Source organism: Rana temporaria, chromosome 1 (assembly GCF_905171775.1).
Source record: "Rana temporaria chromosome 1, aRanTem1.1, whole genome shotgun sequence".
Lineage (NCBI taxonomy): Eukaryota > Metazoa > Chordata > Amphibia > Anura > Ranidae > Rana > Rana temporaria.
In genome coordinates, this window is record NC_053489.1 from 403,545,850 (window position 1) to 403,566,335 (window position 20,486).

Genomic DNA, 20,486 nt, shown 5'->3' on the forward strand with positions numbered 1-20,486 from the left:
CGGCCCCACAAAATTCCGCCCGCCAAGAACGAGGTAACGCACAACACTACTACAAGCCGAGAAAAAAAGTTCAATGATTACGAGAATGTGCCAAATTGATTCAGAGCATGCATGTTTTTTTTGCGTGTCGGAATTGCATACAAATGATCGGAATTTCCAACAAAAACTTTTCCCGTCGGAAAATATGAGAACCAGCTCAATTTTTGCTGTCAGGAATTCTGACAGAATAAGTCAGATGGAGCCTAAACACGGTCGGAATTTCCGACCAAAAGCTCACATTGGACTTTTCTTGTCGGAATTTCTGATCGTGTGTACGCGGCATTACAGTTTAAGCACAGACTTACCGAATACCTTTTTCTTTCAAGAAAGATATAATGGGCAATTTACCTGTCAAATAGTTCCCCTCCTGTAACCAGTTCTAGAATTAGCACAATATCGGTTGATGTCTCAAAGATTTCCTTGAGTTTAATCTAAAATAAGGAACATACAAGTAGACAACAATTAGATACATGTCTGTGATTGCGTTCTTTGTGGGATAGTTGCATTTAGCTTCACAACGCTCATTCATAAACTACAGTTGAACCTCGGATTACGAGCATAATCCGTTCGAGGAGAATGCTCGTAATCCAAAGTACTCGCATATCAAAGCGAGTTTTCCCATTGAAGTCAATGGCCCAGATTCAAGAAGCTATTGCGCCCGCGCAACCATAGTTGCGCGGCGCAATAGCTGTTTTGCTCCCGCGTAGCGAATGCCCCTGATTCAGGAACATCGCTACGCGGACTGCAGCCTAGGATATGACAGACATAAGCCTCCTTATGCCTTCATATCTCAGGCTGCATTCTTGCGTTGGCCGCTAGGGGGCGCGGCCATTGTGATCGGCGTATAGTATGCAAATTGCATACTTCCACCGATTCACAAAAGTTGCACGGGCCCTGCGCACGCAAGGTACGGAGTTTCCGTACGGCGACTTTAGCGTAAGGTTGCTCCTGCTAATAGCAGGGGCAGCCAATGCTAAAGTATAGCCGCCCTTCCCGCTCGTGAAATTTAAATTTCACGTCGTTTACGTAAGTGATTCGTGAATGGCGCTGGACGTAAACTTAGAAGCAAATGACGTCCTTGCGACGTCATTTGCCGCAATGCACGTCGGGAAAGTTTCCCGACGGAGCATGCGCTGTTCGCTCGGCGCGGGAGCGCGCCTAATTTAAATGATTCCCGCCACCGGCGGGATCATTTACATTAGGCGCCCTTACGCAGGGCTAATTAGCATAGCGCCCGCGCAATTTACGGAGCTACTGCTCCGTGAATCGCGGGCAAATCGAAATATTTGCGTGGGCGCAGAGCAAAAATCGTTGCCCTTTGCCCACGCAAATATTGCGCGGATCTACCTGAATCTGGGCCAATGTAAACAAAAAAAATTTGTTCCGCATTGACTTCAATGGGATGCAATACCGAATGCGGCCAAACGTCCGAAAAGTCCCAAGGACACTTCGGCTTGGCTCCTGCGCCCCCGTACCTCAGGCCAAATGAGGTACTGCAGGTCAATGTTTGGCTTTTCTCGGCTCCTGCGCCCCCGTACCTCAGGCCAAATGAGGTACTGCAGGTCAATGTTTGACTTTTCTTGTCTCCTGCGCTCCCGTACCTCAGGCCAAATGAGGTACTGCAGGCCTATTTAGCTTGAATTCTGCTCGTCTTGCGAGTCAATACTTGCAAACCGAGTCAGAATTAAAAAAAAAAGTTGCTTGCAAATCAAAACGCTCTCAAACCAAGTTACTCTTAAACCGAGGTTCCACTGTAGATGTATGCAGTTTGTTGGCCATATCACTATATGAACTGCTTTATTCACTTTAGCTTTTGTACTTGTATACCCCTTATGTAATAATAACTATAGGGTCTTACTAAATTAACCACTTGCTTACTGGACACATATACCCCCCTCCTGCCCAGGTGAAATTTCAGCTTTCGGCACTGCGTCGCTTTAACTAACAATTGCGCGGTCGTGCGACATGGCTCCCAAACAAAATTGACGTCCTTTTTTCCCCACAAGTAGAGCTTTCTTTTGGTGGTATTTGATCGCCTGTGCGGTTTTTATTTTTTGCGCTATAAACAAAAAAGAGCGACAATTTTGAAAAAAATACAATATTTTTTACTTGTTGCTATAATAAATATCCCAATTTAAAAAAAAAAACACATTTTTTTTCTCAGTTTAGGCCGATATGTATTCTTCGCAGTAAGCGACTGGTTTGCGCAAAAGTTATAGCGCCTACAAAATAGGGGACAGAATTATTATTTTTTATTATTATTTTTTTTTTTTACTAGAAATGGCGGCGATCTGCGATTTTTATTGGGACTGCGACGTTATGGCGGACACATTTTTGGCGCCATTCACATTTATACTGCGATCAGTGCTATAAATATGCACTAATTACAGTATAAATGTGACTGGCATTGAATGGGTTAACACTAGGGGGCGAGGAAGGGGTTAAATGTATTCCCTGCATTGTGTTCTAACTGTAGGTGGAGGGGGGATGACTGGGGGGGGGGGTGACCGATCTGTGTCCCTATGTACAAGGGACACAGATCGGTCTCCTCTCCAGAGACAGGACACTGTCTCTGTGTAAAACGGCAATGAGAGATGATCTCATATGTTTACATATGAGATCATCTCTCATTGGTCGCACAGATCGCATCGCAAATGGCCACTCTGATTGGCCGTTCACGGCGATCTGTAATTGGCTGTGTCCAAGAGAACGCGGGGAACGCGCAAAGGGCGGACGTCCAGTTGGATTTTCAGGTCCGCGCTGTAGCCGTCATTTGGCTATAGCGCGGGTCTGAAGTGGTGAACTTTAGGGTATAAAGACTGACAACGTTTTTTACAAATTAAATAAAGACTTCGTAAACTAATTTTATGCTTTTTTTTTTATATGGCGCTACAAAAATATGTTTTAATCACTTTGGACTGTAGACATAGGGGATATGGAGATCGGGTTGAGGTCAGGACTCTGCAGGCAAGTCAAGTTCCTCCACCCCAAACTTGCTCATCCATCTCTTTATGGACCTTGCTTTGTGCACTGGTGCGCAACCATTTTGAAACAGGAAGAGGCCATCCCCAAACTTTTCCCACAAAGTTGGGAGCATGAAAATAGCCAAAATGTCTTGGTATGATGACGCCAAGGGCGCCAATGGGTCGCTGAAAAGCCCCTAAGCCTCCCTGGCTGCATCGCTATGATGGGCACATTGAGCGTGCCGGCGCCGCACAGCTGAGGTACGTGACGTAGGTATACTCAAATGAGTTTTGGGCAGCTTCGTATTTTTTTCTCCCATGCTAATGTGATTTGTGATTGGATTTACCTAAACATGTGGATCTCTTGCAGTTTAAATTTTTTCCTCTGTTTTTTCTCTTTGCCATGTATACAATCTTTAGATTACTTTGGCTCTGTTCTGAAATGTATACCTGTGCGGGTAAAGGCTGAGGCGTTTAATGCTTAGTTGAATATAGAGAACAGTTCTCAGTTGGCCTGGTTATGGTTAGTATGTTGCTTACATTGTTAATATTTGATAAAGGACCCCAAGATGATCTGAGAGTCAGATGTTATAACCTGCAGGTAATACAGTAGGCCTATGGTTTTCAAGAGGTGCTTTTTTAATGCTTTATATGGAGGATGGCTCTCCTGTCTATTAGGTGAGTTATGTTGCCATAATGCATGTAATGATATGGTTATATGAATTAGGTGTTTTTTTATTCATGTATAATTCTATTGAGCTTGTATTGTACTCTGCTGCGGACCATGGTGATGGGTCCCTGAGAATCCACTTTATCGTTCCTCGTAGGTTGTCTTCTATATGCCTCCTTGTAGTCTAGGAGCATTCTCCTTAGGAGTATTTGCTTTTGTCGGTATCCTTTGTGGGGAATGTGTGTTTTGAATATTTTCTTTCTCTATCCTCCTCCCCCTCCCTGTTTGGATAGGTTTTTGGCCAAATTATAGGCCTAATTGTATAGTGACATGAATATTGATATTTTACATTGCTTGTGCTTATACTTATGTACATCATTGTATACTTTGTTTATACCTATGCATTGTATTTACATGTATTCTTTTGACCTATAGATCACATTTTGTACAAGGCATCTGTCATATGTGAATATGAAGTCTTGAAGAAGCGGTGTAGTCCATGAAACGTGTCATGACTTATGACAGTAGCCATTAAAGGGGTTGTAAAGGTTAATTTTTTGTTTTCTAAATAGGTTCCTTTAACCACTTCAATACAGGGCTTTTATACCACCTCCATACTGGGCCTATGCTGGTACTTTTCTCCTACATATGCAAATCATCATTCTTTTGCTAGAAAATTACTCAGAACCCCCAAATGTTATATATGTTTTTTTTAGCAGACACCCTAGGGAATAAAATGGCGGTCATTGCAACTTTTTATCTTGCACAGTATTTGCGCAAAAAAATTTCAAACGCATTTTTTTGGGAAAAAAAATGGTTTCATGAATTAAAAAATAACAAAACAGTAAAGTTAGCCCATTTTTTTTGTAAAATATGAAAAGTGATGTTACGCCGAGTAAATAGATACCTAACATGTCACGCTTTAAAATTGTGCACACTCATGAAATGGCGCCAAACTTCGTTACTTAAAAATCTCCATAGGCGATGCTTTGAAATTTTTTACAGGTTACCAGTTTAGAGTTACAGAGGAGGTTTAGTGCTAGAATTGTTGCACACGCTCTAACGCACACGGCAATACATCACATATGTGGTTTGAGCGGCGTTTACATACATGTAAACATCCCTTGAGCTACGAGTAAGCATCACATGATGTGAAACATGTCAGCCACCTTTTTCCTGTTGTTCACTTCATTTTGACTGCATCGCTTTGGTTATTTTTTGGATTTTATTTATACAATAAAGACATTGTTTTAAGGAGTGCGGCAGTCCATGATTTTCTTCTATCTAAACATCCCTTGTAACAGGATTAATGTGTGACAGGTCCTCTTTATGGAGAGATGCGTTGTCAATATGTAATCGGCGCCTGGTGCCGTAATGCGTTCCACGCTGGAACGTAGCGCGGCGACCGCGTGATGACGCGTGCGTTCCAGCCTGGAATGCAGAAGTGCCGAATGCAATTAGTTCTGCATTCGGCACACATGCATGCTGCTCTAGTATAAACAGAACGGCGTGTATTATACATGCCGTTCTATCATTGTCAGCCGTAGCTCAGCCACGCTACAACACCGCTAGCATCGCTCCCCTTGCTGGACATCATGCCAGGTTGGAAGTTCATGGCCTCTAGCTAAATGCCTTAGTGATTCTTGCTGCCATTGCTGGGGACACCCTGAAGATATCTTCCATGTAGAGTCCCTACACTACGGAATTCTTTTGCTGCTGAACTACAACAAATACCCATCCTCTGCAAACGGATAAGTAGCCATTGTTTCACTTGTAGTACTTCAGAATCATCTGCTACACTTATTGCATCTAATCAATTGCTGTGGCTTACTAAGTATTAACATACTGCTTGAGATTGTCTGTTGTGTTCTGTGCTGCTTACTGTGGAGTATCTTAAAGGGACATACACTCTCAAATACCTTGAGCTATATATGCCTCTCTTACGCAACTATTAGTTGCCTGCATCTTCTTAAACTACTACGTGCTTGACATAAGTTGATACTTGTTTATGGGCCCATGCCCTAAGTTGCTAAACATGTTCGCCTTAACTTTTCTATGCTAAGGGTTAAAGGTATTTTATACCTACTCCCTTAGTGGCCTAATGCACTTCTTTATGCTTAAGTGATATGATGTAGAGAACCCCCAAACTCCTGTTCTGTGTGGAGTGTCTCCAGGGGGCCGGTACTGATAATCACTTGCATACTGAGGTGCATTGGTACCACTATCTTCACATATATCGTATTCTTTTAACACTAGGGGTTGGTCGCATGTTGTAATACGTCCACCCCTAGTAGCACAACGCATTCCTTTATGTGGGAGGGAGATGATGTAGAGAACCCCCAAACTTCTGTTCTGTTTGGAGTGACGCCTGGGGTCCAATACTGAATTCTCACATAGAGAAGTGCATTGAAATCCTTGCTAACCGCAGTTGTGGTTCACTCCCGTTCACCAGAGCTGTTACACAATAAGACCCCACATCTCTCCTCCAGGCTGGAAAGCATGAGATTGTGAAAACAATTCACTGATCTCATGCTTACGAGCCGCAATCGCGGTTTTTTTACTTCCGGGTACCCGGGCGTGACGTCATCACATCGCGCCCGGGCCTCCGACCGCCACCAGTTATCTCTATGCTTCCCATCCGGTGCTGGACAATTATTTCTCTGGGCCCCTGATGGCACGGGAGAGCCCGGAGAAGCACCGGATGGCGGTGGGAGGGGATTTACCCTCCCGCCGCATATAAGAACGATGATCTTTCTTATGGTGTGCAGAATCGCCGCCGGCAAGTAATGATATCTGAATGATGCCTCTATCTGCAGGCATCATTCAGATATCCCCTCACAAAGCCCAGGATGTCATATGACGTCCACCCAGGCTGGGAGATCCCCTCTGTGGATGTCATATGACTAAGGGCCGGTACTGAAGTGGTTAAGCTGGTGCATTGTTGGTTCACTTACCTTTTCCTTTGATTTCTAAATGTTTATTTGTCTAAATTTCTCACTTCCTGTTCTTCTTCAGTAAGCTGTTCTGGCTGACTAATCCTCAGCCAGAGGAGAAACAGGAAGTGAGAAATTTAGACAAAGAAAAAAAACATTTAGAAGGGAAATCGAAGGAAAATGTAAGTGAAACAACAATGCACTAGCTTAAAGGAACCTATTTAGAAAATAAAAAACAAACCTTTACAACCCCTTTAAACTTTTTCACTCATTTAATCAATGTAATTTTCATCTGAAAATTTTTAGGATATTGTGTAATAAACTATGATCTTTTAACTTTGTTGTGGTTATATAATTGTAATAACGATTGATCATCCTTGAATGCCCTATATTATTTATTTTTTCTTCCTGGTATTGTTAGGCCGGGTACACACGAGAGGATTTATCCGCAGAAACGTAAATCCTCTGGCGGATTTTGATCTCATGGTTGTACTAACCATGAGATCAAAATCCCCGCGGAATTCCGTCCGCGGTGACGTGTCGCGCCGTCGCCGCGATGATGACGCGGCGACGTGCGCGACGCTGTCATATAAGGAATTCCACGCATGCGTCGAATCATTACGACGCATGCGGGGGATGGATTCAGACGGATTGATCCGGTGAGTCTGTACAGACCAGCGGATCAATCCGTTGGACTGGATTCCAGCGGATCGATTTCTTAGCATGTCAAGAAATTTTGATCCGCTGGAAATCCATCCCCGGGGACAAAAATCCGCGGAAACAGATCCGCTGGATCGTACACACCAGGGGATCTATCCGCTGGAGCCGGTCCGCGGATCAATTCCAGCGGATCGATCCTCTCGTGTGTACGGGGCCTTAGATGGATTAGCATATGTAGATAGACTTGACTAACAAATTGAAGCTAAACTCCAAGCTAAACTCCAACAAGCACTTTATAAACAGTTGCAGCGAATTAATAAACCATTGTAGGCACCACTATCAGTGTTAAATGGTTTGTCTCAGCCCTCTAACTACTACTATGTCTGGACAGCTTAGTCTGTTAAAAGTAAGTTGAAAAATAATACTCATGCTGGTCAGATCACAAGGTGACAATAAAAAAAAAATGCCTAAAAAATAATAAATAAATGAATGCAACCACCCATGGGCGTCCGCTCCATAGGGCAAGGGGGGGGGCAATTGCCCCCCTGGAATTGTAAGAGAAGACACTTAACTTGCCCCCTGTGTTGCAATGGCCGCGGCAGCTGTAGACTTTTTTTCTAAGTCTGCTGCTGGCCTGGGGGCTGGAGCTGCTCTCAGTCTTGTTCCGACTTATTCACCGTGATACATACAGACACATCCGTCCCTCCCTCCTCACCCCCGGCATTGGATTGGCTCTGCCGCTCGGGCCTCTGCTTAACATCCCGGCTGTTCTGTTCCGTGATTGGCTGCCTGTGTAAATGTATGTTTCACTTGCTATGCCTATGCCGATCTGGCCGGCGCCGGATCGGCAGGTGTGTGGCGTGCAGTGGCCGAGACGAGAGAGAATATACTGCCAGTGCCTGCCCTGGGCCTATGATCGATCGCTGAAGAACCACAGGTAACAGCAGCAGTGCCAAACACACTGTTACACACACATATGACATTGTCAAAAAGGGACCGAGCATGGATGACGTTAAAATGATGCCCCCCCCCATAAAAAAGTTCAGCGGACGCCCATGCAACCACCATATCTAAGAATTGTTAGGCTGCAAATCAGCACATTTTTGGGTTCAATATCACTTTAAGGGACACAGATTCAGAAGAAATTCAGAGTGACACTGCCACCCAAAGGAGGAATAGGAAACTGGCAAACAAAAAAACATATTAAAGTGGAAGTAAACCCCCCTATCGTTTTCAGCCAAGGAAGCTGCCATCTTGGCTTCTGTTTAATCTACAACTGCCATGACGTTGCACATGTGATCAGTTATGACACCAGCCATTGGCTGGTTTGACAGTTTGGTTGAGAGCACAACCAATGGGAGTGTTACATTTCCGGCACGTGCCTGAAATAAAATTGTTTTATGGCTGAGTTTACTTCTGTTTTATCTAGTCAGGTTTAACCCCTTTTATTCCCAACATGCTTCAGTTTTGGTAAATAGTGGTATCATCACAAACACAGATTGGTGAGCAACCTGTCATTAAGAAACTTTTTTTTATGGTAAGTACAATAATCCAGAAGCAATTTAAAGACATATGGAACCCCCAAAAGTCATCAAATTGAGATGTGGGCAACAAGAACAAAACATTAACAAGCCTATATAAAAACAACAGTGCAAAAAACAGGGACCACACCGAGGGTCAGAATCACAATGTTTTGGTTGAGGTAAAAGGCAAAAACTAGCATAGGAAGGGAGGAGATTTTGGTTTTCTAGACAACCTTCTCCTTGTCTAAGATCTGAAATAGTTCTTTACAAGACAAGGCAGCTATCTCAGAAACACACCTTGCAGAGATGATAGCAACAAGAAAAACAAACTTTTGCATACCAGATGAAAAGGGAATTTGGTTGTCACTGATCAATTCCTCCTGTAGGTGGCAGTATAAGCCAATTGTCTTTAAAATGGAGCTTTAGACTAAAAAAAAAATAGGGGCAACAGGCAGGAATTTTAAAGCAGAAGAGAATTGTTTTTTTTTCTTCTGCATGTCCACCCTGTACAGTAAGCTGCGCATGTGCAGCTCACTCTACAAATTTGGCATTGCCGAATCTGACTGAACCCCTGCACATGTGTGAGAGTTATGTCATCCTCGCCTGGCCAATAGAAGCAGCCGGTGATCAAGACATGGAAGTCAGCCACCTAAAGATGTCAGCAGCCAGGTGGGGAGTATGAATATATTTCACAAGACAATATTTAAAAAAGAAAGCCTAATTTGTCCCCAAAAATACAGTGTATGTATATATATATATATATATATATATATATATATATATATATATATAATGTTGTGACAAATAGGCCCATAAATGGGAGAGCAGCTGAAGTGGTTAAATGACTATAAATGAAATTAAAAAAAAATCTATATTGAATACAAAAAAACTGCACATTTATAAACTGGAAAACCATAACGCTTATCATTGCGATACCATAATGCATACAATTTAAGCAGTCACACTACATTTAATGACCATTTTCCTTCAAATTATTACATATTGTTATCCCAACCCCAACAACCCTATCAATGTCTGCCATTTACTTGTACATCATCAACAGAAATATTCTCTTCGGAAAGTATCCCAAACATAACAGTCAGTTGCCTTTACTAAACAATGAATGATGTTGTGGGTGTTCCCAGAGACCCCATAATAAAGATTTCTGTTAATTGTGGAGAATTAAACTTCCGGATTTTTGTGTTTTTCTTATGGCTGGCATTTTTATGGTTACCGTATAGATACTTGATATGTTGAAATCGCATATTTCTGTATTCTGTTCATATACACCCATTGTTTAAATCTTGTATCAATGATACCTAACAGTCTGCAATTTCCCACCCAATGGCAGACTCTTGTCTTAAATTGAATAAAAAAAATTGAAATATAAAAGACTGTGCAGCTTTGTAAAATGTTCATAATTTTTTTTTTGAGGGTATCTGGGGCTGCCAGCTTACAAAGAACAAAAAAGATGTTTGGACAGCCGCACTCCAGAAAAAAATTCATTTTGTTGCCTTTATTAGTAAAATAGGATAAAAAGCACTACAAGCCACAGCAAGAAAATGGGACACACAGCTGACGTGTTTCGCACTAGTACTTAGTTTTTAGCATATTGGCCTTAATTGATTAAAAAAAAAATATTGGATATGTTTTAAAGCAGAAAGTAAAAAAAGTATTTTTTTCAAAATTGTCGGTCTTATTTTGTTAATAGCGCAAAAAATAAAAACCACAGAGGTGATTAAATACCACCAAAAGAAAGTTCTATTTGTGGGGAAAAAATACATCAATTGTCAGTTAAAGCAACGCAGTGCCGTATCGCAAAAAATGGCCTGGTCAGGAAAGGGGGCGAAACCTTCCAGGGCTGAAGTGGTTAATGAATTAAGCTCCACAGCCATTTTCCCATTTTAGCCATCAGCTTATTAAGTTGATACTTATAATACAGAAAAAGATATATATATATATATATATATATATAGAGGTGGTCAGTCGGAGGAAAAAAAAGCTTTCTTTTAGCAATACTGAACAATGGAAACCATATACTGCTCCTCCCAGGACCTCCTTGCTCACCTTCAGGACTTCTCCAGAGCCTCTCCCATCCCCTGAAACTCCCTGCCCCGGTATGTCAAATCAGCCCCTACCCTGTCCACCTTTAGGAGATCTCTGAAAACTAATTTATTTAGGGAAGCCTATCCCACACCCACCTAAAAATACGTAGAATACATATCGGCCGAAATTGAGTTATTTTTTTTTCAAAACAAATTGGGGTATAGCAAAATGTTTTTTTTTTTTAAATTTTTGCTGGTTTTTGTTTATAGCGCAAAAAATAAAAACTGCAGGGGTGTAATTAGAGAACCCCCATCAAATGATTCTCCGCAGCTATTACCTTTTGTACCACCCCCCCCCCACAATATACCACATCCATACATTCTGCTTATTGACCTCACCCACAAATACCCCTCAGTGTCACATGCCATAAAATACTTACAATGTTAGGGTGTGAAAGGCGCAGCAGCACTCCAATTTCGGTCCTTACAATTTTTTTGTCAACCTAAAAATGTCACAAATTGAAAAAAAAAAATGTTTAGGGAATCCTGTAATACACCTGAGTCAGGAGCTGTACAGAATGCAAATACACAAAGATCCTTGTGTCTAAATGCATAATCATTTATTCAGATAGCAACTGTTATTTGGGCATATGTGGGATATAATTAACATGTATGAAGTTTAGCAATGTAGTCTGTGCCAGAAAACTATAGAATCAACTGGTATACAGCAATCTTACTTTGCCATCTGTGTAGGGTTCTCTTCTTTACCTGTATGCCTGCTGCCTACTAAATCTCTTAACAAAGGAAAAGTTTGTTACCTGTCCAGCTGGGTGCTGCCTTCAATGCTATCATCAATGCTATTATTATTATTATTATTATTATTATTATTATTATTATTATACAGGATTTATATAGCGCCAACAGTTTGCTCAGCGCTTTACAAAATCAGGGAGGACAGTACAGTTACAATACAATTCAATACAGGAAGGATCAGAGGGCCCTGCTCGTTAGAGCTTACAGTCTAGAAGGGAGGGTTAAGTGGAACAAAGGGTAGTAGCTGTGGGGGGATGATCATATGGACCAAATGAAAATACAGTTGTTAGGTGTGGGTAGGATAGGCTTCTCTGAAGAGGAGGGTTTTCAGGGATCCTCTAAAAGCTAATAGAGAAGGAGATAGATGGACAGATTGGGATAAGGAGTTGCATAGGCTTGGAGAGGCTCTGGAAAAGTCCTGGAGACGAGCATGGGAGGAGGTGATGAGAGAGCTAGAGAGCAGGAGGTCTTGAGAAGAACGAAGATAACGATTAGGTTGGTATTTAGAGACTAGGTCAGTGATGTAGCTGGGGGCAGAGTTGTGGATGGCTTGTAGGTAGTTGTTAGTATTTTGAATTTAATTTGTTGGGCGAGTAGAATCCAGTGGAGGGATTTACAGAGAGGAGTAGCAGAGACAGAGCGGTTGGTAAGGTGGATGAGTCTGGCAGCAGCATTCATGATGGACTGAAGGGGGATAGAGTATGTTGAGGTAAGCCAATGAGGAGGGAGTTGCAGTAATCGAGGCGAGAGATGACCAGGGAGTGAATTAGGAGTTTTGTTGTGTCATTGGTTTTGGACAGTGATTGGACGTGGGGCTTGAAGGAGAGTTCAGAGTCCAGGACTACTCCTAGGACCTTGGCATGTCGGGATGGGCTTATGGTTGTGCCATCAATTTTGACAGAGAGATCAGGGGAAAAGGCACATGGGGGAGGAAAAATGGTAAGTTTGGTTTTGGATAGATTGAGTTTGAGGAAGTGGTGTGACATCCAAACTGATATATCTGATAGTAAATTAGTGATACGTGAGGAGAATGAAGGGGCGAGTTGAGGGGCAGAGAAATAGATTTGAGTGTCATCAGCGTAGAGATGGTATTGGAAGCCGTGGGAGGCTATAAGCTGACCCAGGGAGAAGGTGTAGATTGAAAATAGGAGGGGTCCAAAAACAGAACCTTGGGGGACCCCAACAGAGAAAGGAAGTTTAGAGGAGGAAGTAGAATTGTAAGTAACGCTAAAGGTGCGGTTGGATAAGTAGGTAGAGAACCAGCGAAGAGTACAGTCACAGAGACCAAAGGTGTGGGGTTTTTTGAGGAGGAGTGGGTGGTCAACTGTTGCAAAGGCAGCAGAGAGGTCCAGGAGTAGGAGTACAGAATAGTGTCCCTTAGTTTTGGCCGTTAGTATATCGTTTGTTAGTTTCTTTTATCATCTGTTTGCCAGGGTTGAAGGGGACGGGGCCTTATTCTGTGTGTAGTAAAGGGGGCCAATCTGTCCAGTGTTGCTAGAAGTGAAGTGTTGTAGACAGAAGTGGCTAGGTGGGTGCAGGACAGGGGTGCGATTTTGTCATAGAGGTGGTCAGTCGCAGAGTATAGAAGAGAAGGGTTGATATCGCAAAGGTTTCTATGAGTAACCGTTAGGCGTTTGGGGGGAGAGGAGGCGGAGAAGAAGGAGAGAGTGAAGTTAATAAGGTAGTGACCAGAGAGAGGGTAAGGATAGTCGGAGAGGTTGCATGGAGTGCATAGGTGGGAAAAGACAAGGTTAAAGGTATTGCCTTTGGAGTGAGTAGGAGCATGTATCCATTGCTTCAGGTCAAAGGAGGAGGTTAGACTGAGAAGTTTGGAAGTTGCATGAGTGTTGGCATTAGTAGGGATGTTGAAGTCCCTAAGAATGATTGTGGGGATTTCAGAAGAGAGAAAGTAGGGTAGCCAGGCAGAGAAGTCATAGAGAAAGGATGATACTGGACCTGGGGGCCGGTAGATCACAGCTATCCTTAGAGAAACTGGGGAGAAGAGACAAATGCAGTGTGCCCCAAATGAGAAGAGTGCCAGAGAGGGAGGTGGGTGAAGCACTTGAAAGGTGCTACGTGGAGCTAAAAGAATTCCAACACCCTCCTCCTACTTTGCGTCCACTGGGTCTGGGGGAGTGAGTTCAAAGAAGACCACCGTGGGATAGTGCAGCAGAAGACGCAGTGTCGGATTTGTGATAGCCAGGTTTCGGTAACGGCGAGAAGATTAAATGATTTAGCGATAAAGAGATCGTGAAGGGAGGTGAGTTTGTTACAGACGGAGCGAGCGTTCCAAAGGGCGCAAGAGAATGGGAGTCTGGTGTTGGGAAGAAGAGAAATGGGAACTAGATTGTGTGCATTGCAGCTGCAGCCAGAGGGTGTAGGGTAATGGGTGTGTTGAGCACAGTTAGATGAAGGAGGCCCAGGGTTTGGTGATACATCTCCAGAGGATAGGAGAAGCAGAAGGGTGAGGGAGGTAATATGGAAATGTGATTTATATGAAGGGACATGCCCCAGTGATTTGGAGTATTGGGTGTGTAAATTTAGAGTTAGCCAGAGTTGGTGAGTGCAGTAATAAGGAGAGGACAGAAGTGAGGGTGATATATACAAGGTGTGGGGTGGAGAAGAAGGATGACGGAAAGACAGTTTAAGGATTGAAGACGCAGCTATCAGAAGGAGTAGTAGACAGTGCATTTTAGAAGGGGGGAGGAAGAGCAGAAACTGTGAACAAGGTTACCTGTGTTACAAATTTCAAGGTTTGTGTTCCTTCGCTTTGTGCATTCGCTGAAGTGCAGAGTCAGTAGTGCTTCCACTTATAGAAATACCCCCACTTTAAGAATGAACCCCATCTGCAAACGTGCCACCCCTTGGCAAACGTGCCTTTCTCAAGAGATGCTTAGATATATACTGTTAGGAATGGGGGCGTGTGTTCTTCTAATTACTAATTAGGGAGGTAATAAAAATGGCTGGCTATGCAGATCAAAATTCTCACTTAAGAAACAGACTTACAAGTGGACAGCTAATAGAGATAAGAAAAGGCCAATATTTAGAGGTAAGGCATAAGGAGGAAACAAAAACAAAAGCAAGGTATGTGGACAGTCTACAGCATGAATATGCAATTAGCGGACCTCCAGCTGGGTGTCATGCGTGTGGCTGTCAGAGTCTTACTATACCTCATGGGACTTTTAGTTCTGCAACAGCTGAGGTCCGCTAATTGCATATCCCTGGTCTACAGATTGTTAAGCAAAGGCATAAGCAAAAAACTTTTCATTATTGTGATTAAAGTTGGCGTTGCATTTGGTACACGGTATGTGGAACACGGAACGCCACGGAACGCTGCCTTTGTAACACAGAACTTGGGATTTGGAACATGGAATTTGGAACACGGAACATGGAATTTGAAACATGTAAATTAGAAAATGAAACATAGAGTTTGGAATTTGGAACACGGAACACAGAATTTGTAATTTGTTACTCTGAGCACGGAATGTGGAACACAAAATTTGGAGCATGGAACACGGAATTTGGAATTCGGAACATGGAGCATGAAACTTACAATTTGGAACAGAAAATTTGGAATTCGGAACAGGAAATTTGGAATTTGGAACACGGAATTTGGAATTAGGAACACGGAATTTGGAACACAGAATTTGGAATTCGGAACACGGAACATGGAATTTGTAATGTAGAACACAGCATTTGGAACACGGAATTTGGAACACAGAATTCGGAACATGGAATTTGGAACATGGAATTTGGAACACGGAACACAGAATTTGGTACACGGAATACAGAATTTGGAATACGGAACACGGAACACAGAGTTTGGAGCATGGAACACAGAATTTGGAATTTGGAACATGGAATTTGGAATTCAAAACTCGGAATTTGGAACACAGAATTCGTAACATGGAATTTGGAACACAGAACACAGAATTTGGTACACGGAATACAGAATTTGGAATACGGAACACAGAGTTTGGAGCATGGAACACAGAATTTGGAATTTGGAAATTCAAAACTCGGAATTTGGAACACGGAACATGAAATTTGGAACATAGAATTTGGAACATGGAACACAGAATTTAGGATTCGGAACACAGAATTTAGGATTCGGAACACAGAATTTGGGATTCGGAACACAGAATTTAGGATTTGGAACATGGAATTTGGAATTTGCAACACAGAATTTGAAAATCGGAACATGGAATTGGAACACGGAATTTGGAATATGAAACATGGAATTTGGAACATGGAACACAAGAATTTGGAACACAGAACTCGAATTTCGGAACCTAAAATCCGGAAATTTTAATTTGGTACTCAGAACTCGATATGTGGAACTCAGAACACACAATTTGGAAATCAGAACATGAAACACAGAGTTTGGAATTCGGAACATGGAATTTGGAACACAGAACTCAGAATTTGGAACATGGGAACTTGGAACACATAACACAGAATTTGGAATTCGGAACACGTAACATGGAATTCAGAATTCTAAACACAGAATTCAGAATTCGGAACACGGAATTCAGAATTCAGAGCACAGAATAGGGAACTCTGAACACGGAACATGGAATTTGAAATTTGGAACTCAATATATGGAATTCAGAACACAGAATTTGGAAATTAGAACATGAAACAAGTTTGAAATTTGGAACACGAAACATGGCATTTGCAATTTGGAACATGGAACTTGGAACACGGAACTCAAAATTCGGAACACAGAATTTGGAATTTGGGACACGGTACATGCAATTCAGAACACGGAACATGGAATTTGGAACACGGAACATGGAATTCGCAATTTGGAACATTGAATTTGGAATTCAGAACATGGAACTCAAAATTTGGAATTCAGAACACTGAATTTTTCCTTTGCTTTTTCCACAAGCCAGTGAAATAAAAAATACTCTTTAGACTGGCTACTAGTAGTTTGGTTTATTTTCTCTTTTTATTTGGGATTATTCATAGGTGATTTTTCTAACACAAATGTGGTATAAGTAATATTTAAGGGGATAACAAATGTGGATCTTTAGCAGTTTCATGTAATGTGTCTGTAATGTGATGTTGCCATCCCTGTCTATGACCATCTCCTGTAGCATGTCTGCAGTCTTTGACCATCATCAATGCAGGTCTACAGTCTCTGAAAGTGTTGTGTAGCATTACATTCACTAAATACTTGGGGCCAGATTCAGAGACAGCGGCGTATTTTTGTGCGGGCTTAGCGCATCTCATATGCGATACGCCAACGTAACTCTTAGAGGCAAGCTGCATATTCACAAAGCACTTGCTCCTATATTTACGCCAGCGTAACGTAAATAGGCCGGCGTAAGCCTGTCTAATTCAAAGTAGGCAGGTAGTGGGCGTGTTGTATTAAAATGAATCGTGACCCCATGTAAATGCATGGCGAACGGCGCATGCTCAGAATCACGTCGCAAATACTCCCTAAGATACGACGGCTCAATGCGTACGACGTGAACGTAACTTACGCCCAGCCCCATTCACGTACGACTTACGTAAACAACGTAAAATATGACGGCTGTTCCGACGTTTCCGACGTCCATACCTTAACATGACTTACCCCTGCTTTATGAGGGATAAACGTACGCCGGACTACGCCTTACATAAACGGCGTAGCTTACTGCGACGGGCGCAAGTACGTTCGTGAATCGGCGTATCTAGGTCATTTACATATTCGACACGTAAATCAACGGAAGCGCCCCTAGCGGCCAGCGTAAATATGCACCCAAGATACGACGGCGTAGGAGACTTACGCTGGTCGGATGGAGCCAGAACTCAGGCGTATCTGGTTCTAAGACCACGGCGCATAGATACGACGGCGCATACTAGAACTTACGCGGCGTATCAACAGATACGTCGGCGTAAGTTGTCTCTGAATCCGGCCCTATGTGTGGTCCTTTGCTGTCATTAGGCATCACACTTCAGGACAGTTGGAATTGTAGACAATTCATCAGAAGACGGTGTTAGTGCATAACAAATTATACTACAAACATGTACAAATACTGGTACATGTATAATTATTGATATTATATCCATGCATACTTACAGTCTTTTTCATAATCTTTGCAGCATAAGGTTTTTGTGTCCCCTTCTCCTCGCATCTGAAAACAGCAGAAGTGGCTCCCCTGTTTAGAAAAAATAAGAATGCTTTCTTTTAATCAATCCATATATTTGCTAATTACAATACAAACGTTTTAGAATCACAATCCACCCTGTAATCCCTGTTCTATGCAACACTTACCCCCAGTAGGTATTTCTACCTACCCATTTTAGGGAGGGTGTATAATCCTGAAAGTCTGCAGTCTTCTCCAAGCAGTGGATCTCACAGATGACCAGTGACAATGCAAGGAAAGAAATGGTTCTTTGTGCTGTATTAAGCCTGGTACACACTGCTACACCTTTTCATTTAACCCAGTGGGCTGAACACAATACTAACACAAGCATTATTGGTGCAGCGATCTCCCCTGCTCTCTATTGTATTTTGACAGAGGAACTACCCCACCAGAATACACTGACCAGCGATCGCAGCCATTGGCTGCAAGCTCTGATCAGATTCTGGTTGTCCAGCATGACCCTTCAACAAAAGACACACAACATACACACTGAGCAAATGTTGGACGGTTCCTGCTGAACCGGACGACTTTTGGCCCGTGTGTACCCAGCATTAGGTACAGTGTTTACCACAACAATGTGTACAGATAAGTCCACCGTCAATGTTAACATGCAGATGGGATCAACTATTTTCACCCCCCCCCCATGCCGCCAGTTTAATAGTCCACAACCATAGTTTGTCTAGCAGGAAAACAAAATGTGATGCTATTTTTTTTCCATGGCCACAGACGTACAGTATGTGGGATCACATACTCTTGGGTTAGAAGCCTAATGCTGCAAAAACACTGTTTAATTTACAGTATCCCTTCCCTTTCTGTATATGGACCAATGTCACTGTAATTATTTTAATAAAAAAAACATCCAAGTACCTTTTTTACTAATAAACCTTATTACCTAATAAAAGAAGCCTGTATTTACTTACTTTTCCAATGGCCCTACTTACCTTTGTGGTGGGTGGCACTACCTACATTGCTCTCCTAGAAGCTTTAAACGTTTGACCGATAACATGGGTCAAGTATCTGTTTCTACTGCTGCTTGCTGTAATGCGGATAGGTTCACTTTGCCCAGAAGCAAACCGTATATATCCTCCAACAGTGGCAGCTGTGAAACTTCATAAGGGGTTGATTATGGATGATCTAATCTGCAAAAGGCGAAAGGTTAAGGTTTCATATCCATACAAACTGAATAGACACAGCACAATACTCTTTGACAAAACAGGACTCAAAAAAAAAAAAAAAAAAAAAAAATAGCTGCAGCACAGAGTGCAGTGATTTCTTTTTCTACACATGAGAAGTATAAAAACAGACCACATGATATATTCTAATGGCCAGAAATGAATACCTAAGGTGTCATTAAAAACCATCAATAAATACTGAATTACATGGTGTTCATACTCAGTCACTATGGGATTTGTTTTCTGTAATCTGCAAAAAAAATAAAAAATTAGGTTGATCCTCCTGTTCTCTGTTCCTCCAAGTTCCCACTGCAGCTTGGGATTCTGCAGAGCAACTGTTGGCAGCTCTGCACATGCTCAGTTTTCAGTGTATTTCTAAACTTTGTTAATTTCCTCCTTGATCACATCTGAGCAGCCCATGTGCCTATAGAGTCACACATGTGGGTGTATACATAGTGGTAAATGACAGCCAACTCCCTCCCTCCTCCTCCTTGCCTACTAACCAGCTAAACACAATAGAGGTGGCATATTACATGTAGATTGATTGAGGCTTCACCTCCCTCTAAGACACATACACACATTAGACACAGGCTGGAGGGCTGGAACATGTGATCAGCAGCAAAGAACTATAACCGCCTCCTGCCACTGTTTTCCCACAGGCAGTCTGGCAAAGAGCTGGGTCATGTGACAGCTATATATATATATATATATATATATATATATATATATATATATACACACACTGCTCAAAAAATTAAAGGAACACTTTTGAATCAGAACTCCTCGGATATTGATCTGGTCAGTTAAGTAGCAGAGGGGGAGGGGTTTATACAGAGGGGGTTGTTAATCAGTTTCAGCTGCTTTGCTATTAATTGAAATTAACAACTGATGCACTAGATGGGCAACAATGAGACGACCTCCAAAACAGGAATGTTTTTTCAGGTGGAGGTGTCTGACATTTTTTTTCCCTACTCGTCTTTTCTGACCGTTTTTCACTAGTTTTGCATTTGGCTAGGGTCAGTGTCACTACTAGTAGCACGAGGCGATACTTGGACCCTAAAAAGGTTGCACAGGCAGTCCAACTCCTCCAGGATGGCACATCAATGCGTGTCATTGCCAGAAGGTTTGCCGTAGCTCCCAGCACAGTCTCAAGAGCATGGAGGAGATTCCAGGAGACAGGCAGTTACTCTAGGAGAGCTGGACAGAGCCATAGAAGGTCCTTAACTCATCAGCAGGGCCGGTATCTGCTCCTTTGTGCAAGGAGGAACAGGATGAGCACTGCCAGAGCCCTTCAAAATGACCTCCAGCCGGCCACTGGTGTGAATACAATCAGAAACAGACTTTAGGTACATGGGCTGCTCAGATGTGATCAAGGAGGAAATTAACAAAGTTTAGAAATACACTGAAAACTGAGCATGTGCAGAGCTGCCAACAGTTGCTCTGCAGAATCCCAAGCTGCAGTGGGAACTTGGAGGAACAGAGAACAGGAGGATCAACCTAATTTTTTTTTTTGCAGATTACAGAAAACAAA

The 20,486-nt window shown here is 42.4% G+C and overlaps 1 protein-coding gene across 1 annotated transcript in view; it reads right to left on the bottom strand.

The window, feature by feature from the left end:
• Window positions 1–20,486, bottom strand: part of LOC120913605 (calcium/calmodulin-dependent protein kinase type IV-like) — a 76,259-nt gene that overhangs the window by 39,996 nt on the left and 15,777 nt on the right. Inside the window, exons 3-5 of the mRNA XM_040323679.1 lie at window positions 17,717–17,795; window positions 11,274–11,336; window positions 388–470 (exon numbers count right to left, since the gene is read on the bottom strand). Of these exons, the coding sequence (XP_040179613.1) occupies window positions 388–470; window positions 11,274–11,336; window positions 17,717–17,795 (225 nt within the window). The remainder of the gene's footprint in view (window positions 1–387; window positions 471–11,273; window positions 11,337–17,716; window positions 17,796–20,486) is intronic.